Here is a 22,873-nt window from a genome sequence, read left to right on the forward strand (position 1 = left end):
CCGCTGCACTACCGCGAAAATCTACCATAAATGTTCGAGCAACAATATACTGCACGTTACGCAAACAAACTACCCAGTAGCAATTCTTGTGCCTGGCCTGCTGATGCATTTAAACAGACGACTGTTTCCTCTAATCAATCAGCAAATGAGCCGCTACACCCTTTTTTAACTGTTACCTTTGTCGTGAATGAGAGTACATAACAGTTTTATTTTGACATTATACAATATTGTTACATTAAACTGTGCAGTGAGGTAATTGCAACACTCTAGTTTCGAGTTCAAAAGTCGTGACTTGTCAAATGTCGAAAGAGGTCATGACTAAAAATCTTGAAAGCAAAGTTTTGCAGCAATGAGTAATCGAATCTGTCTCTGACAACACAGAATTTTGCATTGAATCTTTTAATCTTTTAATCATTGAATACAGAATTGGCGATGATTTTCGATGAAACAAAACACATACATGGACAAACATATATAGATGTCCCGGCGATTAAACTTCCTGTGATATAGTTGATTCTAAGTCTTACATTATACAAAGTTGATTACAAAGTTAGTGCTTTAAAGGTCTGGTTAGTTGACAATTTTCATGAGCATTTTACAATAATCTCCACTTGTGTCGTCTTTAATAAAGGCACCCAGCTCAGCACTGTAGTTGCCTTTGAAGGCTACTTTGATGTTTCCAAGGTCAACCTGCAATAAATAATTCAATACGTACATGTGATTAACCGACTAATATATGAATGTCCATTGATGTAATCGTACCTCTGAACGTGAGACGATGATTCTAACCAAATCCTGATCTTTGGTTCCCAATCCCTTCATAGCTTTGTAAAGTTTCTTGGCAAAATATTCGGCTGGACTTCTCACCACTTCCACAATTGCCACAAGACCGTCCTCTATATCACCTGAGAATTCGCCCCTGATGCTCTTAACAATGTCTTCTCCTGAAATCTATACAAATACGCTGACTTTACTTCATTTAGTGGACGAATGATTTGGTAGCGTATGTGACAATACGCTATAGCACATAAACAGGCGTTGTTCGACAAATGTTAAACAGAACATTCGAAGGAGAAGTTTTGTGTTATTTTATTTGGTTAATTTTAAGTTACTTCGGACAGCAATAAACGCAGTTTAAAAACAATAAAACCATTTGTGGCCCCATCTCCAGCTCACTATAATCAAATAAACCTATTTTACTCTTTGGTTTGACCATTTTTAATTTGCCTAATTTATTTGTTTGATCTTCTGCGTGTTATACTTGTTGACAGACGACATTAAAGGCACATTTTATTGACTTGCCTTTTGATAGTGTTCAAACACAGCACACAGGTGAGCATAGCTCCGTAGCGCCATCACGCTGTTGAATACTTCTTCGTCTGTTCCCCATTGCTTTACTCCAGCGTTTTTGAGTTCTTCAGCATCTCGGCAAACTTTCGCCATGTCAACGCGATTGCCTTCCTCTCTAGAAGCCTAAGTAAACCCATGAGAGGAATAAAAATTTCAGAAAACCAAAGCACATAATAGTTTTTTTTTAAACACAGCATTGTTTGCTTACGTTAACGAGAGAGACAAGTAGTTTTTGGAAATGCCCACTAGTGTCTCCTTTGATGTCATGTTCCAAGTCATTCCGGTACTTTGATTTGTAAATCTCCTTGATGCAGGCGATTTGTTCATTTGTGCGAGTTACCAGGATCTCAATCAGGACCTGACCAAATGCAATTTCCTCAGTATAGTTTTAAATATATTTTTTCTTGAATTGTCCATGTGTATTTTGTTGAATAAAATTTTGACAGTTTGGTTATCAGTAATATCCTCTGTCAAAACCTTGCGACAAACAAAACAATATATCCGAAAATTACTAATTGATCTGATACGCTTGACTGCGCCCACCTGAAGTTACGGCGGGTTTTTGAAAATATTACACAGACATACCGATTCTGTGGTCCCGATACCACTCATGGCCTTGTGCAGACAGTAAGCATCATAAACACGTGGTTCCATCAGAAGACCTCTCACCACGTCCTCAAAATGACCGCTTAGTTCTCCCTTGATTCCATCCTCTAAATCCTATGAAAATAAAAAGCAACGGTACCAACTTGTGTTGTCACGGGTTGTCTAATTTTTGATTAAAACAACCTTTTCTTTGTGACAATACTTTTTTGTTCGTATACTTTATACACTCTTGATCTTTTTGAATAACAGCCCTTCATTGTAAAGTCGTTTTTGCTTGTTTTGCAATAATCAATAACGAAGAATATTTCCCCTTATTATGCATTTTATGTTTTGCATATCGGGATCCACAGGAAAGTGAATGCGCGGTTACGAAGGTTGCCGATAGTTTGCGCATATTCACGCGGCTATTTAGCTTAAGCACGAAATGCAAACACACTTCCTTCCTGTCTCCCCTTGTGGCCGACGAACTTTACGAAATTTAAATGTTTCGTTTTGGAATAAACAAATTCCTGCCTCCACTTTTTGGCTCAAAAATATTAAAAACAAGTGTATATTACTCTTCCGAATTGCTGCTTGTACGACGACTTGATATCTTGTCTCTGCTGATTGTTGGCAGACCCAATCACATCAATGATGACACATTCGTCGGTACCTGCAATTATAGCAAAAGTATTTTTAAGTCATTAGATCTTGAAATGTGAAAATCCATAATTTTCTATAAAGTATGCACTATGATTCATTACCATTAGCCACATACGAGTTGGTAACAAAAAAAAACACCAAATTTAATTGGTAAATGCACAAATTAACTGTGACACATAGTTGTTGTTTAATTTATACTTGGGCACTAACTTACCAAGTCCTTTCATGGCGTTCCTAAGAGCTTTTGCCGCATCTTCTGGATTAAAGTTGAGCACAGGCCTCACAGTTCCAAAATTGGTGTAACCGGTGGTGCTTTGTTGAGCCATAGTTAGTAATCAAAGTATTTGAGCGTTAAAAACAGCTACAGCCTTTCTAAAACTGCGTCAAACAGGAAACACAAAAACAATCAATTAGGCGTTGCGCTATTCAATACAAACTTCTGTTTGTTGAAAACTACGTGCCTGCGTGCTATTACTCGCCGGGCTTAAGCGCCAAACATGTTATGAAGGCAGTATACGTTATGACAGCTGATCCATCGTGCCAAAGTTACCTAAAATATATAGGACAGGAACGTAACCGGTATCGTAATAATGTATTGCCTGCCGAGATCCTAATGCTATATATACATTAACCAAATATGCAAGCTTGTCATTGCATCCAGAGCTAACAGACATAAACAGAAGATTGTAAACAAAGCTACATGTTTAAACTCAGCACACCTTGTTTTCTATTTCACATTGGGCTTGAAATAAAGTTACATATTTAAACTCAGCACACCTTGTTTTCTATTTCACATTGGGCTTGAAATAAAGTAACATATTTAAACCCAGTACACCTTGTTTTCAATTTTACATTAGGCTTGGAACAAGGGTCTGCTTCTTACCAGCAATGTCAGAAAACATTACAAATTTCCTGTCTCGTGCGACGTGCTATGTGTGACGTTGCAATAAATAACAGAATGAGTAATTGTGTGTATGCTATCTTAAGGCACTGTGATCAGTCACTAAGATTAATACAAACATTATTCAATTGGACAACAACAGAACCTGATTCAAAAAACGCAAATTTCTTGCACTAAAGTTAACAAGATGCTCACTCGTAATGCCACCAATGCTTTTCAAACACCAAAAGCCTGGAATTTATATATACCTGTGTTAGTAAAGAAGTTGAATCATTTCACGATGAAAATCAACTTTTACATAATTGCGTACTTTCCACGACTGGGTGTGCCATGTACCGTGCATGGTGACATTTAACAACGACAGTGAATTGTGTTGGATGGGTTTGTTTTGGGAAACCCAACGCTGTGCAATTTGTTGCGAACATATCACGATGGAATGTCCCTGGTTTTGAGCACGCGCGAAAACAGTTCGTTTTCCATTCGCAAACTTTTCATTTTGAAGATTATCAACTATCATGTTTTCTAGTTTTGCGTGTCATCACTTTTCAAAGTTTTTTTTAATAATTTTTTTTTTCGATTTATAGCATTTAACCCTTGTTTCCTTCCGATACATTTCTACGTTACCCAGCTCAATATTTTTCGCATTTTAACCTTTCAAACCAATTTTAATCATCAAAAAGGATGGAATTCCCGTAATAAAGTATTAATTAACTTTTTTGACACTTTCCAAGTGATGCAATGGATTATTTGGCATATCAACCACTGCTTCAAAAAGACATGTTTACTGAACCGACTTGCACCATGCACGGATAATGACTCAATGCAAGTCGCATGCGTTAACTCATGACTGCGGGAATCGTACACAAAGCTCGGCAATAATATTTATGTTATGTAAAAAGATTAATCACTTTCAAAATTTGTAAATATGCCTAAAAGCAGAATGTTATTGTTCAAAGAAACTCCACTTTCAACGCAAGCTGTCACCTTCATGCAACACACCATATATCAAAGCATTGCATAATCTGAAAGTTTTTTCAATCCATAAACAAATTGATCAACTGACCCCTATATATCGCCATTGTTCGGGATCAATGCCTTCTTCATCATTGTTCGGGAAAATTTGATTAAAAATTGATTTATTGGATAGGGCATACTTTTTCATTTGTATCATGACTTCTACAGGCTCGTTCAATAGTTTCGCAACTGCAAATTGGGCCGACCTAAAAATTCACAATACTTTTAATGCACTATAGCTGTTGAGAGACTGGTGGTCTACTTAAATGAAATTGCAGCAAGAGCCAACTTTTCAGAATTAAATACCAGAATACATTTTGTTAGTTCGGTAATGCTGCAACCCGGCAGCTAAAGAACTGACGACTAGAACCCTTCGAAGGGAGTAGCAATCTGAGTTTAACCCTAAACAGCTGGCGGTACTTAAGGGTGTTTTGCTAATAGCTGAAATGACCTGTCTGTGACAGGCATGCAGTTTCTTTGATTGACACTTCCTAAGAAAAGCAGCGGGTCTGGCAAACCTTTCAGCCAAGTATTATTGTGCCGGTACCTGAAGCATTATTGTTGGTCCTTTTTCGTCTATAAATTTCCTTCTCTTTGTGCTCCCACAAAGCTTAACAGCGGTATTATTCTTACCTGTAAATTATTTAGAGTCTCGATTTTAAAAAACGCATGTCGCGCATATTTATCATACGCCATCATTAATAATCCATCATATCAGGGTTAATCAGTTTGCGAATAGGACTAAATCTTTTGACCGGTAGCAAGTTATTTTTAAACTTTTTGCACTTTTGCAAAAGGTTAAAAAACTTACAACATAACGTAAATAAAATTAATTAAAAAACGCACGACCAGCGCGGCTTGTTGCAACGGAAAATGAGCCTTATTTCTTGTTTAATTGTGAAGTGAGCCTCAAATACATTTAATCATTTCGCTCACGCTGTAAATGCATGCACATATTGCTTGAACGATTTCAAGAATTTATTTCAGACCAAATTCACGACAGCCGCTGGGCGACCAGATATGTTACATACAAGGCGGGCAAGGGCAAGCGACTGTACACAAGCTATGTTACTTTAAGGGTAGGGACTGATTTGGAAGTTGTGTTTGACGTTTAAAAAGTGAGGCATATCTTAAAATGAATTGGAAACTAGCAAGGTACATACAATAGAAAGAGGAATTTCTTTACATTTATTCACTGGCTTAAATTTCCAACAAATTAATTTTTTTTCTAACCATATTAAAAACTTAAATGAAACTTAGTTGTACAAAAAGGCACAGGGTTTTCAAATCAAGTGCATATGGCTGTGCAACCAAATATCAGCTTTCTTGTTATAGAAGCACAAACTAGTCTTTAAACAGGTACATTAGGTTTGTTTGTAAGGTTGTTGAATAGAAAACTTGCATTGTCAAAAAACATCCTGATAACACAATGCTATTTACACCCCTGGTCTGACATATGAAAGTGAACAAAATATTGGTGTGAATGGATTCATCATAATATTTGTGCAGTAAGGTTTAGGGTGATCATTTAGCAAGGATGTTTATGCAATAATTGTTAAATATCAGCAACATACTTTGTTCAAAAATTAGATGCGTGTCCCAAATTTCCGCACCAATTTTTGAGAAATATTTAAAAAGAAGACATGCAAATACACATATATAACGTATAATGACGGTACTACATACAAGAATATAGTGCAATTACAAATATACACAACAAAATTAAACAGGTACACATTAGAGTGATTATACGTTGGTACTAAATGAGAAGAATTTACTTTCCCACTAAAGCCAAGAGCAGCTTCTTGTAATCTCCACTTGTATCGTCACTAATGAACTTTCCAAGTTCCTTCTTGAACATCGTGTGAAATTGTTGTTTAATTTCAACCATGTCCACCTGCATTTAAAAAAATAATGTTGTGATGCTTTTCATAGAACATATTACAAAGTACAGGAGGCATGTCAGTTTTCATAGTATTTTATTGATGAAACAGTAATGTATGTGGTACACTGACAAAATTTTAAAACTGACATAGAACATTTTGTTGATAGATTTGTAGGTAATAAAAGGCCCATAAATAAACTCCATCTAAATTTTTCATGAAATGTTTTGTCTTCACACAATATTTGATGCTACTCAGTTTCTCAATTAACATGATTTTGTCAGATCATTATTACCAACAAAACAAAGTTTCCCACCTCGCTTCTTGATGTCATAACACGAATCAGCATCTTATCATTTGTACCAGCACCTCTCATCGACTGATAGAGTCGTTTGGCAAAGTATGCTGGAGGGTTTCTTGCAATATCCACAACTGCACACATTCCATCTTCAACATCACCTGAGAACTCGCTCTGGATGGACTTGATGATGTCACGTTTGGCCACCTGGGCAAACACAAATTGTAAAGCTAATTAATATGTTCTATGTAAAAGCAGTGGTTTCCCTACCAAGATGTTGTTCACAATGCCCAAGGATACATCAAGCAGTTAAATTTTTATTTCTGACAAGCTTTAAACAGAGTTACAAGGCTGACTTAGTAAAAAGGTACATCATAAAAATAAATTGTACTTTTCAGAGTTTGTGATAATTCTTTTCTAATTGGGAACACTAACAACATATTTATTCACTGATCACTGGACAAAGATATTGGATCATAATGGAGAAACGTTGATATATTTTTGTACATATTTGTATAGAGTACCCTATCTCTTATATTTATTGTGAATTGGATTCTAGATTTCATGCCATAAAAAACTCCAAAAGGCTTGGAACCAATAATTAATAATACATATATATTGCCCTGTGTTTATCCCATTTCAATTGTGACTACAAACATAGTTACAGAAGGTTTTAAACCCATATTAATATTTCATAATGTTAAACCAAGATTAGGTGCTGTCACAAAACCAAACATACAAATTCTATGAAAACTCGTCAAGCACTCTGCCATATTTTACCCAGTATGACTTTAGGACATAACTGGTAAGCAGGAAGCATGCTACGTGGCTTACCTTTTAAACTAATGGCGCCTAATTGTTCGGTTGCAAACAAAGGTTGGGTGTTTCCACACAAATGCATTTAATGCAAACAAGTTTTTTTGGAAATATAAAACCAAAACAAAAACATTGACGAACAGTAACATTTATCAAAATATTCAAGTATTTTCTGGATTATTTATACCCCCCTTAGGACATAAGTTTTGCATTGAGGTTTTTGGATGAAATTGGAAAATGGGGTTGTAAAATACCAAGTTCAGGTTTGATCAACATGTTTTAGACTTAATAACATACTTTGTAATATTCATCAAAAGTTGCCCGGAGTTGTGCATGACTTCTGGATGCCATAATTAAGTTGAATGCTGCTTCATCTGTTCCCCACTTCTTTTCACCAGCTCGATAAAGATTCTCGGCATCTTGCTTTGCTTTTCCCATGTCCACATTATACGATTCATCCCTACCAGCCTATGAATAGATAAACTTTAGTAGTAAAGGGCTAAGGCATATTGACAGGGTTTCAATTGTGCTGGAATAATTAGTGTTGTCATATAGCGTTACGGAAAAATATTTTTTATAACTTTTCCAGTCGGGGACTAGAATTTGGTTAAAATATTTCTACAAGCAAAACATGTAAATCACACAGGGCTTCTTGACAAAACCAAGGAAATGCATCTAAGATGTGTTACTCAAAAACCACAGCAACTTGTTTGTAGTACAGGTTAACTTAAATCGTAACAAGCAATGCTAAACCAAACATTTTAACTACATACATTGTTCAGTGACACAAGAAGTTTACGAAAGTGTCCACTAGTTTCACTCATAAGATCTTTCTCCAACTGCCTTCGGTGTTTCTTCTGATACAATTCTTTGATTTCCTTAATTTCGGCATTGCTCCGTGAAACCAAAATTTCGATCAGCGTCTAAACAAAAATGCGGATGTAATTCAAACCAGACTACAATAAACCTGATATGCCTTGAAACCAATACAGGATACTGCTATCAAAAAATAAAGACAAAAACAATATAGGCCTGTCATTCCCTATAAGAAACTTTCTCAGGCCACTAAAGGTCAATGGCAGATTCTATTGGCACATATAACTGTTGGTGTACAATTTTTATGACGAAGGCATGAGTAAATACTTTGTTTCACATAAGATTTAACGAATACCCAGGATAGCAAATCTTCCTATATAGAAAAAAAATTTTTGACTAACATAATCCACTAACATATATTTAATGGACAAAATGATGGGAAGAAAACATATGAACAGTGTTCTAATAGCCCTTAATTTACGACAGTATAGGCATTAGAAGCTTCTTGAATGGCCCTGGGTTCTAATTAGGTACAAAACTAATACCAATCAAGGGTCTCACTGGTTGACTTCTAAAACATTTAAGTAAACTAAATCAGGATTGTATGAATAAACATACCGACTCTGTAGTTCCAGCACCTTCCATGGCATCATGCAAACAATAAGCATCATATTCACGAGGTGACATAAGTAAAGCAACTAACAGGTCCTCAAAGTTCCCACTCACTTCAGACCTGATATCTTTGATTAAGTCCTGTAAAAGTTAATTGGACAACAGTTATTGGCAGATCAACATTGATGTAATTTTTCAACCCCAACCAAAACAGTAAACAGAATCAATATTAGAACTAACACTTTGTTACAAATAGTATTGTGTACCATAGTACCAAGTATGGATTTTTGTTACTAGGAACAAGTCAAGTAAAGGTTTACTTTGGGTTTACAAAGACATGTTGATGTAGTTACTGACAGAAGTTTGGCATCATAGTGTTACTTACACGCCCATATGCTTGTTTGTACTGGGCTTTGATCTTCATTCTCTGTTGATTGGAGCGATAGCCAAGCACGTTAATGATTGCCTTTTCGTCAGTACCTGTTAGATAAATTGTAAAGCTTGAGTAAATATAGTCAAACATGCCCCAATATCACAGGGTAGACGTGAACATAATGTTTGACATGATGTCATTCTTGATATTTCTCTATTTTAAAACCAGACTTACAACCTACATGTTTACAAAGTCACATCAATCACCAAGAGTATATTTAGATCACAACTGTTCGGAGTGTTAAAAAGATTATATTTAAAAAGAGGCTATATACACAAGTTAATTTGCCTGCAACTTCAGCGATTTGTATTTATTTGTATTATTTCTGGTACATTTACATTTCAGATGCAAGTTTTGTTAAACGTAATTGTTTGTTTGTTTAGTGTATATCGTTATATTGATTCACACTCTTACCCAATCCTTTCATTGCTTTTCTAAGCACCTGGGCATCAGATTCAGCATTAAAGCCTGGCAGTGGCTTTACAGTGCCATGGGTCTGAATTTTCATGGCAGCCATTCCCTGTGTGACATGTGACATCTTCCCACCTGTTTGTGGTGAGTGATGGGCTGGTTGTGCGTAACCTGCCAAAAATGATGTTAAATACACCATTATGTATGTATTAGCATTTCATACTTTAAATACTATAACATTTTCACTACTTAATAAAAGACATGGAACAGTGACTTGCTGTTACATTATTACAGTTTTTAAAGTTATAACAACTGATTTACTGCTGTACAATCGACTTCATGGATTTGGGAGTGTATTACAAGAATAAAAAAACAAGTCAACATCCTATGATAATAAGATATATGCTACTAATCAAAAACAATAAGATGGGACCAAGACTCACTTTGTTGTACAGTTTGTTGTCCATACATTTGTTGACTACTAGGCATTCCAGGGGGAGCACTTGCTTGGGCTCCATAGCCCTGGCCATATGGTTGTTGGCCAGCAGGGGGGGCACCATACTGTTGTTGTGGGGCATACCCAGGTTGTGGGGCACCTGGAGCGGGATAACCTCCAGGCTGTGGAGCACCACCTGGAGCTGGGTAACCTCCTGGTTGTGGGGCACCACCTGGAGCTGGGTAACCTCCAGGTTGTGGGGCACCACCTGGAGCTGGGTAACCTCCAGGTTGTGGAGCACCATAACTCCCTGGTGAAGGGCCAGCAGGGTACCCTCCTGGGGCTTGTGGTGGTGCCCCATAACCCTGAGGTTGACCCCCATAACCATAGTTTTGTGCTGGCGGTTGAGGTTGTCCCCCTGGCTGTGACCCAACATTTTCAAACCCTGCAAAACAATATTCTTACACAAGCAATCAACACCATGAAGTTTGATTTATTTACCTATAGAAGAGGGTGCACCGCCACCATATCCTCCAGCGGCAGGTGGATAACCACCAGGAGCTTGTCCATAACCACCTCCTTGTTGAGGTGGATACCCAGGGGCCCCAGGAGCTCCATATCCTCCAGGTTGGCCTTGTGGAGGATAACCGGACTGACCTGCAGGAGGATAACCACCCTAAAAGTGAACTGTAAATTTTAGATCAAGTAAATTTTAGATCAAGAAGCATTTTTTGTGCAATTGGATGAAAAGAGTTAATTGTTTTTTATATTTTGTCTGGGCTTACTTGTGAAAAAAAAAACATACTAAAAATTAACAATATTACGAAGATGCAAATACCTGTATATCAAACTAGTTTATGTGCAAGTTGAATAGCATACCTGTTGAGGTGGATAACCCTGTCCTCCTTGCGGTGGGTAACCGTACGACATATTTTTGCAATGCAGATGTTTTGCAATAAACAACACAATGACAACAAAAATCTAATTCACAAGATGAGCGATGAGTGACAACTTCCGCCCTTTACTCCAAACGATTAATTTAAAGTACCTTCGAACCTTGATAAAACATTGAAACACACAATAGCGGTACACCACTTTGCGATTGGTGCATTGCATTGCGATTAAGGATGATAAATAAGTATTTAGCACAATGTTTAACTTTTCGTATAGTTTCATAGTGCTATAGCATTTCATTGGACTTGCTTGTTGATACCTATTTTGGTACTTTAAAACATAATTTTCAATAATAAGCTTTATGTTGTTGCCGAAACACGCAGCTTGCCTTATTGGCTGTACATATTACAATCAACATTTTCTTCCTAAAGTTTAGAGAATTGAATTTCCAAGACGGAAACCGTAGTCATATTTTCGTTAAAACAAATGTCTTTTGGTGGATTATTAAAATCCTTTGAACAACTGTTTATAGCATTAAACGCCCCCTTGCTACAACAAACGCGTGGGATTTCTGGTAGTCGGCGCTGTATTTATGAAGTGTGTGATGTAGGCTCAGCTTAGCTTTAGACCAACTATTTAGGCCATGCAGAAATATTTGAGGACAACTGCGGTCAGAACGGGGTTAATTTTCAAGAAGTTTTTATAGTCAACAGAAAAACGACACGGGTAACTATTAAAGTCAGCGTGGTTTCCTACAGTCGTTTAGAAGTTTGTTCGGACATTTTTTGGCTCGATGTCAAAAAAACCTTGACTGTAAACAACAAAGATAACCCTGTGTGTAAGTTACTTGCCGGTATGAACCAATAGCCAAGAATTTGCAATCCACTCACAAAAAAGTTAAGTGTGTGGTCCAAAATAAATGTCTTCATAAAACATTAAGCACACTACACGCTATAAAGCCAAAGCAACGTTGCGTACCGTAACGATTACACAAACTATGGAAGCAGCTTCCTTGTGCACAACGAGCACTACATAGTCACCATACTGCAAGGTGTTCACAAACCGAAATTCCATGCTGCAGATTAGAATTGTATTTCGAATCGTTTGCCTAAAGAAACCATTCTTATTATAGTATTATGGTAGGCCAAGTTGTCTTGTTTTCGCGTAAATATTAAGATTATCCTTTTATTCATTAAACTATGTTCGTCTATCAGGAATTGTGAATCACGTAAGATTTTGTCACTGCCTCTGAATCACCGTGTTTCATTTAAAGTTCGATTTACGTACGCTGCAAAACTTGTAGAAGGAAGTTGTCAAGCAAAAGTTAGCGTTGCAAATGCGTAGGTATAATGTCAGCATCAATTGCTTTGTTAAAATCAATTAACGGCAATTTCGAAGTAAGCAGAAAGTTTTCTTACCTTTTCAGTTAGATTTATTCGAAAATTACCCAAAAAAATTAAGCTTCCTAAGACTTTTTGGGAAACACCAGTTGTGGAAATTCACCGGAACGCCGAACCTGAAATTCGACGGTGTTCGAACTTTTACCATTAAAAGTCATCAAAAAAACTGCAAAATCATTAGGGGTCATTAGGAAAATGGAATATAAAAGATACCTTTGTTTTCGAATGAATTTGAGTTCTGGCAAGGTTTCAATTTGAGTCAGGCTAAGTGCTGGTTATGATAAAAAGTCCAATTTGATTTTCTCTTTTTGAAAATGCGTTTATAAATAATGTCAACTAAAACCTCGAATGAAAAGTAAAAGGAAACATTTGTTTTGTTTTCAACAGATCAAAACTTGTAACGTTTGCCACAATGGGCTCATAGCATTTCAGTAAAATATCAAGCTGTGTACACCAAGGACCGCGTTGTATTTACCAAACTAACGAACAAGGATGATTGTGAAAGTGGTGGTAGTTGGAGATTGCGGAGTGGGAAAAACGTCATTGCTCATCCGCTACACCACGGGAAAGTTTCCCACTGAATATGCTTCCTCCACTCCAGAGGGCTACAGGAAGAAACTGTCCATTAACAACACATCGTTTGTATTGGGAATGTTCGACACTGACGGCGATAAAGCGAGCGAAAAGTGAGAACTACTGTACATTAATTGCTGAAAAGAAATGTGCATATATAAAGGGGAAAATAGCGAAGTACTTTTACATGACATAAGGTTGCACATTTTAACTCGTTAACAATGCGACAGACGTATACACCTCTATAGATACAAACTTTTTCCTCACTCGTTTACTTGCAAAAGCCGTGTGATGTCGTATTACTTGAAGTCCTAACATACCACGCATATAGCACTTTTTTGCATTTACAACATGTATATTATTAATAGTTTCCACTGCCGCTTGATAATTACATTTGTTGATCGGGCTGTTTAAAATTTATTTCTTTTACAATAAACTGTAAATGCAGGCAGAGCGTATGGGTTGGTACACCTCTTCCTGGAACCCAAATAGTAGCAATAAACAAACTTATTTTAATGCAACTCTTTTGTCATCCTAAACATCATTATTTCTACATAGATTTCGGCCCATGTGTTATCCAAGCACCAACTATTTTGTACTTTGCTATTCAATTGCACGTCGAGAATCTTTTCACAACATAACGAAGTATTGGCTGCCAGAACTAAAAAAGAACTGCCCATCTGTACCAATCATTCTTGTAGCAACAAAAGTGGACTTACGTTCTGATGAAGACACAATGGAAAAACTGAGAGGCAACGGCATTTTTCTAGTAGAGTGAGCGCGCGTTCTTGTTTCTGTTGTAACTTTTTTTATCTGTTCTTAGAAAACTACATTTAAAAGTAAAATGTTTAAGTAATACCCTTTGATACCAAAATAAAATTCTTTTAAACCATCAAACTCTTTGTTTGCATTTACCAGAAGGGAAGAAGGAAAACAGCTTGCGGATGAAATAGGTGCTGTAAAATATATGGAGTGTTCCGCCATCACTGGGGTTGGAGTGGATGAGTTATTTGAACAAACAGCTGTGAAAGTTTTTGCGAAGTGGTTAAACGACAAACAGGAAGGGCATTCCTCGTGTATTGTGTGTTGACTTGATTTTGTTTATTTTCGTTTAAACACCTAACTTGATACACAAACTCGTTTAATGCCGGTCGTTATAAACCCTTGCTTGTGTGATCGGGACGCACAATCCACAATGACTTTACGTTTCATTTTTAGTAGATGACACGATGGTTAATTCAGTTTATTACGACACAATGCACGATTTAAACAATGCTTTTTTGTATCTCAGGTACAATTGAAAGTGAAACGAGCTTTTCTTTAAATGTGATTGCTTGTTTATAAAACTGTTCATGATTTTTCTCAATAAAACTATGTACCACCAACTGTAATGTAAGCTAGCGCGAGCCAGAGGTATTATATACTGTCGCCGTAAGAATGATCAAATTTTGAAGTTTAAATTTAACTCCCGCTTTGACAAAATGGTAATGAGTTTTGGCTGAGTGCGCGAATGAAGGATATACACATAGTGCAAATAGTTATTTACACTCTGCAACGTCGGAGATGACGTAGCTGCAATACGCGTTGCTGTGAACTAATAAATACGATGATGAATCAATGACGAACAAAGGGAGGCGTTTAGGAACTACCATACCGAAACTACTCTTGAGCAAACAGTGATTTGGAAATGGAAATAAGACATGAGTGCATTTTGAAACCTTAGCGAGAGTTGGTGAGGAATGTCGCTGCGTAACTACAAAGAAAAGGTAGGATGAGATGTTTTCCCAACTAATGTTTTGATTTTGTTGCCCAAAAGTAAACTATGGCCTGGACAAAATTCAGTGAAGGCAAAGACAAAAGGGAATGTGGTGCAACGTAATGTGGAATTGTACGGATGAACAATAACATACCGAAATTTGTGTTTCAATTTCGGTCAAGAAACAACCAGTTGTTATATTTAATCACCGATGTGTTTCTCAGTCCATCGCAGTGGCGGTGCTTGGGCGGTCTGGATGTGGCAAAACATGTCTAGCTCTTCGAATTTCCAAAAACAAGTTTCCGTCATATATACCCAGGATGGAGTTTGAATGTTCTGCGACAGTGGAGGTGGAAGGAGAGAAACAGAATTACCAATTTTTCGAGCCTGACGTCAGAGGAGACCTCAAGAAGTAAACTATGGTTTAAATAATTTGACAACATAAAAAATCAATGTGTTTGCATAGGGCAAGAATTGATCGTATACTTGTCATAACAGGCCAAGATTTATTTCCATCAGCTCTGTGTATATATCACTGCCTTGCAGCTAAAGTATCTGCCCACACAGCTTACTTGACTACTAATAGACCTATAGTTACGACGGAGTCTTTACTCGGAATTAAGCTGCGGCAAAATAAACTTACTTTTAACGGAACAACTAAACAGAAGAAAAAATAATTTGTGTTTATTAGTATTCGAACGGTTGTCGCTGTTACAATACCGAAATTTCAGGTTTCGAGAGGAAACACTTCCAATGTCGGATGTCGTGTTATTGTGTTTTGCTGTCAACGACCGTCATTCTTTCAATGAGATTCGCAGTGTTTGGATGAACGAAATTATTCAGTGGTGCCCAAAAGTTCCCATTTTACTGGTGGCTACGAAAGGCGATGATCGGAGCTATAACGGAGAGGATGGTAAAGGCAGCAGCTATATATCGTAAGTTCAACGATACATACGTATTTGCGGCTTCTACAGACTAATTGTTTTGCTAAAACCCATCCAGGGCGTCAGAATCGAGTTTGTTAGCCAAGGCATTGTTTTGTGATGGTTACTGCGAATGTTCGGCCGTATCAGGAAATGGAATCGAAAACCTCTGTCATCAAATGAAATACATCGCCATCAACGAAGGAAGAAGGAAGTACAAAGTACGTTTTAATCTGAGTTCAACATGGTTTTGGTTCTGAAGGGAAAGTGATTGTTCTATCGGAGGCCATTATGATGATACGGGAAACACAGAGGGTTGCCATCAGAAATCGAAAAACAAGTAGACTAAAGAATATTTTAATTTTACTTCATAACGGTTTAGTATTAACACGGTGTTATGAGTTTGAAGAAATATAACGACCGTTTAGGGGGGGATGTATCTTGACACAGGGGGTTATACCCTTGGTAAAAGATGGAAAAGGCATATAATTTGCATTAGGGGCTGAAATGACATGAAAATAAGCACATTTAATACAAAATAGGAACATTTGTGATTAAAAGCTCTTCTGGCAAAAGAAAAACTTGTTTGTTCGACGTTTCGGTTGTTATGCGCGCGTGAATATTTATCACCGTGTGGGCGTTTTTACTTCATTATCCTGATGAAGGTTTGTTGTATAACAACCGAAACGTCGAACAAACAAGTTTTTCTTTTGCCAGAAGAGCTTTTAATCACAAATAGTATGCCTGGCAGCGTTAGCAACAAACTATTTAAAATAGGAACATATTTGGAAATTTTTGTAAAGGGCGTATAAATGGTATATATGGCAACCTTGTGGGCAAGCGTATAGGCTACAACATACGCAATAAAATCGATTCATTGGGACATTTGTAAATAATGTAATAACCATCTCAATATTAACTAAAAACTCTTTTGTGTATAAGTAAATAACAAATAAACTTCGGTATTACATTCGAAAAAGTTATAAACAAAAGGCGTGTATCATTGCTAACCAAATGGCACAGAGGTTTATTTCTTGGTTACGACTGAAGATTCAGAAAGCATATTGTGAGCTCTCAAGCGCACACTTTCGCATACGTTCGACTAATAATCTGTATGTGAACAGCCTGTTTTAGCTTACTTCGAGGGAAGCCCAGGAGTTGGAAAAACCAGCCTCCTGACAGCATTGGCCACACTGGGGAATGATGAAGAAGCCGTCAAACCCCTTTCCCCACTTCCAAAAGAAGTGGATGACTGCTGTGTGTGGCAGAGAAAAAACGAAAAACTTGCCCGAGTTGCTCTGTTGGACACCTTAGGTTGCGATTGGTGGGTAGTTTACTGTGGTATTTTTTGGTTGTTATTACTGGCATGCCATCGTTTACAACTGTTTGTTATAAACCATCACAGGGTATGTTGACTGAAAATGGCCAAAACTACCCGTACAATTGAGTAAAGTTTGGGCCAATTGGTGATTTTTAAACACCGATTTTCCTCTGCGTCAATATTGTTTTATGGCAATTAGTGTTTTTCGTTTTGCTTACCCAATTTCCTATTTTACTTGAACCAACAAGTACCAAGACAGTCGTTGCGTTAACTTATTTTAAACAGCTTAACACAATGAACATTATGACAGCCTTGCATTTAATGTAGGAAGCAACGAGTCTTTGATCGTGAGAAAGCGAATGTCGCCGTTCTTTGTTACTCGGTCGATTGTCGAAGTTCATTTCAGAACATTCTAGAAGTGTGGGTGCCGAAAGTGCGACGAGAACAGCCCGACATTTTACTGATTTTAGTTGCGACTAAAATTGATTCTCGAGAAAATAACATGGTGTTGGACTTTCTGAAAAGAAACAAAACTTCTTTAGTAACGTAAGAATATATTTTTTTGTACGAATATTAATAGCGTTGCAAAAAAGATTCTCTTTAAAAGTCAAACTGTTTTTATAATTTTAGGAGAAAGGAGGGACTGGCTTTAGCGAAACGTATAGATGCGAAGAAATATGTCGAATGTTCTTCTACAACAGGTATTGGAGTAGGACATTTGATGAACAACATTGTTAACAAGACAGTCAAGCACATGAAGCGGAAAAGGGCACTGCAAAGAGTTTCTATTAACATTTAGGTGCTTCATAAGTTTAAAGAACTTAAAGCATGTTTTTACGTGTTGCATATTTTTAATAGTGCTTGTAACAACTTGCAGTCATTATATCTAAATCCAATGTATTATTCGTCACTTTTGAAACAATTTGCTCGAATCAGTATTTTGACTGAGAAAATTGTTTCAGTGCGCATTAAAAATTGTCACAAACCAGAGCGGAAATTACGTTTGAAGTCACAAGTACGCAAGCGCTTTTTTTAGCTGTCGTTGTTGCTGTTATGTTTCGTCGTGTTAATTGCTTGCGCGATTTTGCTCCACAGATAGTCAGGAAAAACATTCAGGTTTCTGTAGTTATTGAAAATAGAGTGTTGGCAGAATAATGTAGGTAGTACACAGGCTTGATAATCTACATGATGAGTATAAAGTGATTGGATAGAGCAAACCAAATAAATAATGTGTTAAATGCAAAGTTCTGAATTTGTTTTAAAGGCAGTCTTACCAATGATGTATTTAAGGTAGTATAACATCTGAGTACACCAGCTTACTGCTTATGTACAATTTATAATACAGCAGCGCAGTAACTGTGAACATTTTTGTTGACTGTGTACTGGAAATTTCTACAATGCCTTGCGTCAAGTCACGTTTTAACGCCGCAATAGGAATTAGGCCACTAACGCTGTGTCATTTATTTGATTTCATCAGACAAAGGAAGATTGCCTGCAGTTGTTCTCGTTTGAGTGTTACAGGCATGAACGGCAATCTTGTAAAGTTGGTCGTGCTGGGCAGTGCTGGGGTGGGCAAAACTAGTTTACTGTCAAGGTACAAATTTAAAAGGTTACCGAAGCCAAACGCCACTAAGCTTTTCCAAGGTGACGTCAAGTGTACGGTGTTCGTTGAACGAGGAGGTCGGAGTTATGAAGTTGAGTTGTGGGAGATGCCGGCAAAAGAAGAGGAAATAAGGTGACGTATTGAAATAGGTTTATTTAACACTGGAAACCATTGAGTAAACATGTAGTTTACCAACAAAATACCCACTATTTTTTCTGTAATCCATTTTAAAATTATGTTTGTGAAAATATTTAACATTTATAAGTCCTATTGCAGAATTGCAAGTTTCTAAATATTTAGGATATAAATAAATTTAACAGGCCATAAAATACATGCGAAATATCAAGTGCTGTCCTTGCGCAATTCACTTTCCAAGCAAGGTAAAGTCACGACATTTGTCAAAAAAAGACGACTGTAATGGTTTCGATGCACAATGATCTCAATTTGTAAGTTTGTCCTGACGTTTATGCGAAATCAAACAATCTAGTTAGGTACGAAAAGGTTTTCCTATAATAACAGCATATAAAATTACTCTAGCACCCGTTTATGTTCGTGACCTTTACAAAAAAAACGTGTTGCTTCAAACTCCGTAACCCAATAAGTACGTGAGTTTTATTGTATGTTATGTGAGTTTCGTAAAACACTGATTCTAGGCTTGGTGTTGTAACAGACCAGCGGCGAGCCACTATCTCTCGGAAACTGATGTGATTGTAGTTTGCCTGTCAGTCGTGTGCCGTCAATCCTTTAACGACGTTCAATTTAAATGGATGCCGGAGATAAAAAAGTACGCTCCAGGAGTGCCGGTTATTCTCGTTGGAACGAAGACAGATATACGAAAAACCGGTGACGTCATTGATAGCACGTGTGTCGGCGGGAAACGGAACTTGGTCACAACGTAAGTATATAGACCTCGATGACATGGGTGTTGTGAACTATGGTCTGGTTTTCATGAGTGGCGTCAGCAATGGGCAGTTTTTGCACAGAAATTACGTGAAAAAGTGACGTCACAAAATTACGGAAAAAGGGGAATTTGGCATTTTGCTCATTTACAAAGTTATTTTGTGACATTTTCGATGAAAGTAGTTCAGCTTCTATCGCCACGTATTTATCATGAACATCACATGCTCATCATTAGGTTTGTGTTTCAGGGTTTTTGAGGGAGCAGAACTGACACAAGTTGTTCACGCAACAAAGTACTTGGAATGTTCGGCGATGACCAAAGATGGCGTGGATGTTGTGTTCGAAGAAGCACTAACTTATGGGATTAAAGCCTTCGAAAAACGAATGAAGAGATCTTGCGTTGTAAGCTAATAACAATTCAACAACGAATTGCTGAACATTTTTATCCTAGAACGCTTTCGCCAAATGACTTTCAAAGTAAGTTAAGGCGACGTTTTTTTCCGAACAATACGGATAAATGTAAATGGCAAAAAAGTTGTACTTTTAGCAAGCGTTTTTCATGCTTTTTCTACCTCCTGTGACTTTCTACACTATTTTGTCAGTAACTGAATTACGCAACAATTCATAAAATATATTGAACTTTTAAGTATTTGAGTATTTGAGTATTTGTGCTTATCTCGAAGGATTTATGTTCAATCAGAACTTGTATTCATTATAACACAGGAAAAACAAAGGGTAAGACGCGCCTCAGACGAACATTACAGGCAACATCGTTCTTTTCTTTCTAAATCGATTTAATTTCAAAAAAAGAAATCACAATATTTAATATAAACATGCTTTGCTGCCGTCTGGTATCCCTTCAAAAGTATATGCCAGCAATTTAAATAAATAATGTAGTTAAGATTCAAGGTATTTATTGCCTTTGGTTGCGCAAGTGCTTCAAATGCTGATTTCGAGCCCTGCGGTCCACCATATTTTCCCTCGGCGTTGTCAAGCTATTTATAGCTCGGTGTGTGCGGCTGAGCTAGGACATTTCATTCCAAAACAATGCAAGGGAGCAGTTGTACAGGTACAAAAGATATCAATTGTCAGTTTGCGGGAAAAAAATGAGTGAGTTTTGTCTACGAATGAAGCTAAATGTTGTTGGAAGCGAGAAAGTAGGTAAAACGTCATTGCTTACAAGGTACAAACGTAAAGAATTTCCCACTAGTCCCATACCCAAGCTATTCTTGAAAGATTCCCTGTACGAAGAACGTTATACGGTATCAATACCAAGGGAGGATGATGAAGAAATCGAAGTTGAGTTGTGGGAAACCTTAGTAAATCCGTACAATGATCGGTAAGTCAAGATTTTGTGCATAAGTTGTATTTTTTTGCTTATGATATAACTTATGTCCTAATCATGTTGTTTCAGGATAAGGCCGCTGCATTATCCCTTTACTGATATATTTATCCTCTGTTTTTCAATCGATGGTAAGGAATCCTTTTCCGATGTAAAGGACAAATGGCTGCCCGAGATAAAGCGGTGGACAGCCGATGTGCCAATAATGCTAGTCGGCACAAAAGCAGATTTGCGATACGATGATGCGACTAAAGATTTAGTGAGGTAAACATATTTCCAAGTTTAGTGTTTGTGTAATTCCCGTGGCCTAATTTGTGTTGCATTGTAGCAAAGACGAAGGTGAAGCACTCGCTGAAGATATAAAGGCACTCACATACATGGAATGTTCTGCGTTAAATTGTGATGGAGTCAATGAAGTTTTTGAAGAGGCATTTCCTCACGGAACAGAACACTTCATTGCGAGAAGAATAAAGTACAACAAAAAAAGGAAAAAACTATGTAACATTCTTTGAAAAATATTTTTTGTATTTTTCTGGCTGTATTATTTACAGCGCTTATGTCCTGGGACCAATTACAACTTTTCCAAAAGTACTTCCATCTTTTTTGCTTGTTTTGATGTGCTACGTCTTATGTTGTTGTTAGCGGATTTGCAGTCACGTCACTTGGCAAGAACGAAGTCGTTTGTTTGGTTGCTTGCGTTTGTGCTCGAGGCCAATTCTTATTGCCTCTTGAAATACTTCTTCAACTCCCACCCCAGTTAAGGCCGAACATTCCATGTAGTTTACAGCGCCTACATCTTCCGCCATTTTCTTACCTTCATCCAATCTTCAAGTGAAAAACACATTATTTTTTTACATTTGTCATAACAATAAATATATATGCAAGCCTACGTGGTCAAATCAGCCGTTCCTTTTGTTTCTTTCGTGTCAGATTTCGAATCGAACCTAAGGTCGCTTTTGTTGCAAACTACTAAGATAGGAACATCAGGACAGTGTTGCATAAGCTCAGTTTTCCACTCGTTATTTAAGTTTGTCAGAGAAGTTCGCAGATCTGGGGAGTAGCAAAGCAGGAACACGTTGGTACCAGGATAACACAGGGGTCGTAATCTATGCATGAAAATAAATGCGACCTTAAACAAAAGATATTGTTTCGTCTCTTAAGTTACCCTACATTTTTTACCACTATATCTCGGGAATTGGAAAACCCTGCAGTGATGTGGCAACGAAGGAAAACGTGTTTCAAATTATCAGGTTAAAGTTAAGAATACGCACCAACAGACGTATATAGAAACAGTTACAGCAGCAACCAACACATTTGAAACACTGCAATGTCCATGTAAATGAGTAGCGCAATCTGAACCTTTAAATGTTTTTATTTATAGCAAGCATCAATGTTCTGTAACATAGTAACCTGGGATAATCTTCTCCCCCAGCTGTATCGAACAGATCTACATGAACAGAACTACCATCAACATCGACCTTCTGCATGTACTGATCGAAAATGGTCGGTATGTACTCATGTGGATAAGTATGATTTGTGTAACGTATCAACAAACATGTTTTTCCGACACAGTAGTCTCCGATTGTCACAAGTTTAATCCATGGTGTTTTCTTACAAATATAAAATTTGATTAACGGCAAATTTCATTTTAATTCGTAAACTTACTTCGCTATCAGTTGGTGTATTTTCTCCAAAACAGGTCCCCATTTCTATTGAACACAGAACAACCAAGGTGCAAATTACCTTTGCTTGCGCTGCTCGAAACTTAATTCAAAGGAAGTCAAAGCAACGTCGTACCAGCACCAGCAGAAGGCTGTAAGGCTTTGCTGTTTCGCCCAACGGCAAAGAAAAAAGGCAAGTATTGCAGGGTGCGAAATTAACTGAGATATCACAAACATAAAAACAGTCAACGCCCCTGACTTTAAGTCAAAATCTAATGGAAC

General features: G+C 37.3%; 6 protein-coding genes across 6 annotated transcripts; 4 read left to right on the forward strand and 2 right to left on the reverse strand.

The window, feature by feature from the left end:
- Nucleotides 1–385: 385 nt before the first annotated feature.
- Nucleotides 386–11,239, reverse strand: LOC145914508 (annexin A6-like). Its single transcript, XM_083002330.1, has 17 exons — nt 11,098–11,239; nt 10,720–10,894; nt 10,226–10,663; nt 9,786–9,953; nt 9,324–9,418; nt 8,945–9,079; nt 8,284–8,433; nt 7,808–7,978; nt 6,713–6,901; nt 6,292–6,410; nt 2,813–2,910; nt 2,514–2,608; nt 1,936–2,070; nt 1,559–1,708; nt 1,303–1,473; nt 763–951; nt 386–690 (listed from the first exon to the last, which is right to left on the reverse strand). The coding sequence occupies exons 1-17, from the start codon at nt 11,146–11,148 to the stop codon at nt 571–573; spliced, it is 2,649 nt and encodes an 882-aa protein (XP_082858456.1). The 5' UTR covers nt 11,149–11,239; the 3' UTR covers nt 386–570.
- Nucleotides 11,240–12,905: 1,666 nt separating this feature from the next.
- Nucleotides 12,906–14,468, forward strand: LOC145914186 (uncharacterized). Its single transcript, XM_083001976.1, has 3 exons — nt 12,906–13,198; nt 13,644–13,859; nt 14,004–14,468. Exons 1-3 carry the CDS (start codon nt 13,005–13,007, stop codon nt 14,173–14,175), a joined length of 582 nt encoding a protein of 193 aa, XP_082858102.1. The 5' UTR covers nt 12,906–13,004; the 3' UTR covers nt 14,176–14,468.
- A 240-nt stretch (nt 14,469–14,708) lies between these two features.
- LOC145914249 (uncharacterized) lies at nt 14,709–17,884 on the forward strand. The gene is made up of 7 exons (XM_083002051.1): nt 14,709–14,851; nt 15,066–15,253; nt 15,573–15,776; nt 15,844–15,985; nt 16,889–17,088; nt 17,413–17,631; nt 17,716–17,884. The coding sequence occupies exons 1-7, from the start codon at nt 14,825–14,827 to the stop codon at nt 17,882–17,884; spliced, it is 1,149 nt and encodes a 382-aa protein (XP_082858177.1). The 5' UTR covers nt 14,709–14,824.
- Nucleotides 17,885–18,569: 685 nt separating this feature from the next.
- LOC145914289 (rho-related protein racC-like) lies at nt 18,570–20,158 on the forward strand. The gene is made up of 3 exons (XM_083002095.1): nt 18,570–18,820; nt 19,359–19,583; nt 19,837–20,158. The coding sequence occupies exons 1-3, from the start codon at nt 18,609–18,611 to the stop codon at nt 19,997–19,999; spliced, it is 600 nt and encodes a 199-aa protein (XP_082858221.1). The 5' UTR covers nt 18,570–18,608; the 3' UTR covers nt 20,000–20,158.
- A 240-nt stretch (nt 20,159–20,398) lies between these two features.
- LOC145913222 (ras-like GTP-binding protein rhoA) lies at nt 20,399–21,579 on the forward strand. The gene is made up of 3 exons (XM_083000806.1): nt 20,399–20,927; nt 21,003–21,194; nt 21,259–21,579. Exons 1-3 carry the CDS (start codon nt 20,695–20,697, stop codon nt 21,440–21,442), a joined length of 609 nt encoding a protein of 202 aa, XP_082856932.1. The 5' UTR covers nt 20,399–20,694; the 3' UTR covers nt 21,443–21,579.
- LOC145913221 (ras-related protein Rac1-like) lies at nt 21,445–22,730 on the reverse strand. Its single transcript, XM_083000805.1, has 4 exons — nt 22,596–22,730; nt 22,341–22,540; nt 21,821–22,036; nt 21,445–21,755 (listed from the first exon to the last, which is right to left on the reverse strand). The coding sequence occupies exons 1-4, from the start codon at nt 22,635–22,637 to the stop codon at nt 21,584–21,586; spliced, it is 630 nt and encodes a 209-aa protein (XP_082856931.1). The 5' UTR covers nt 22,638–22,730; the 3' UTR covers nt 21,445–21,583.
- Nucleotides 22,731–22,873: the final 143 nt, after the last annotated feature.

This window comes from Ascidia mentula, chromosome 9 (assembly GCF_947561715.1).
Source record: "Ascidia mentula chromosome 9, kaAscMent1.1, whole genome shotgun sequence".
In the NCBI taxonomy this organism is placed as follows: Eukaryota; Metazoa; Chordata; class Ascidiacea; order Phlebobranchia; family Ascidiidae; genus Ascidia; species Ascidia mentula.

Bases quoted from the DNA above. Each gene is read 5' to 3' on its own strand.
- LOC145914249 (XM_083002051.1), top strand. From the start codon at position 14,825: ATGTCGCTGCGTAACTACAAAGAAAAG. The intron at 14,852-15,065 runs GTAGGATGAGAT...TGTGTTTCTCAG, and splicing joins TGCGTAACTACAAAGAAAAG to TCCATCGCAGTGGCGGTGCT. The intron at 17,089-17,412 runs GTGGGTAGTTTA...CATTTAATGTAG, and splicing joins GACACCTTAGGTTGCGATTG to GAAGCAACGAGTCTTTGATC.
- LOC145914508 (XM_083002330.1), bottom strand. From the start codon at position 11,148: ATGTCGTACGGTTACCCACCGCAAGGAGGACAGGGTTATCCACCTCAA. The intron at 6,902-7,807 runs GTATGTTATTAA...GTGTTTGCCCAG, and splicing joins CTTTTGATGAATATTACAAA to GTGGCCAAACGTGACATCAT. The intron at 6,411-6,712 runs GTGGGAAACTTT...TTTTAAATGCAG, and splicing joins TTATGACATCAAGAAGCGAG to GTGGACATGGTTGAAATTAA.
- LOC145913222 (XM_083000806.1), top strand. From the start codon at position 20,695: ATGAGTGAGTTTTGTCTACGAATGAAGCTAAATGTTGTTGGAAGCGAG. The intron at 20,928-21,002 runs GTAAGTCAAGAT...ATGTTGTTTCAG, and splicing joins GTAAATCCGTACAATGATCG to GATAAGGCCGCTGCATTATC. The intron at 21,195-21,258 runs GTAAACATATTT...GTTGCATTGTAG, and splicing joins GCGACTAAAGATTTAGTGAG to CAAAGACGAAGGTGAAGCAC.
- LOC145914289 (XM_083002095.1), top strand. From the start codon at position 18,609: ATGAACGGCAATCTTGTAAAGTTGGTCGTGCTGGGCAGTGCTGGGGTG. The intron at 18,821-19,358 runs GTGACGTATTGA...GTGTTGTAACAG, and splicing joins GCAAAAGAAGAGGAAATAAG to ACCAGCGGCGAGCCACTATC. The intron at 19,584-19,836 runs GTAAGTATATAG...TTTGTGTTTCAG, and splicing joins AAACGGAACTTGGTCACAAC to GGTTTTTGAGGGAGCAGAAC.
- LOC145914186 (XM_083001976.1), top strand. From the start codon at position 13,005: ATGATTGTGAAAGTGGTGGTAGTTGGAGATTGCGGAGTGGGAAAAACG. The intron at 13,199-13,643 runs GTGAGAACTACT...ATTTCTACATAG, and splicing joins GGCGATAAAGCGAGCGAAAA to ATTTCGGCCCATGTGTTATC. The intron at 13,860-14,003 runs GTGAGCGCGCGT...TGCATTTACCAG, and splicing joins AACGGCATTTTTCTAGTAGA to AAGGGAAGAAGGAAAACAGC.
- LOC145913221 (XM_083000805.1), bottom strand. From the start codon at position 22,637: ATGGGGACCTGTTTTGGAGAAAATACACCAACTGATAGCGAA. The intron at 22,037-22,340 runs GTTACTATGTTA...TTTCATGCATAG, and splicing joins GGGGGAGAAGATTATCCCAG to ATTACGACCCCTGTGTTATC. The intron at 21,756-21,820 runs GTAGGCTTGCAT...TTTCACTTGAAG, and splicing joins GGAACGGCTGATTTGACCAC to ATTGGATGAAGGTAAGAAAA.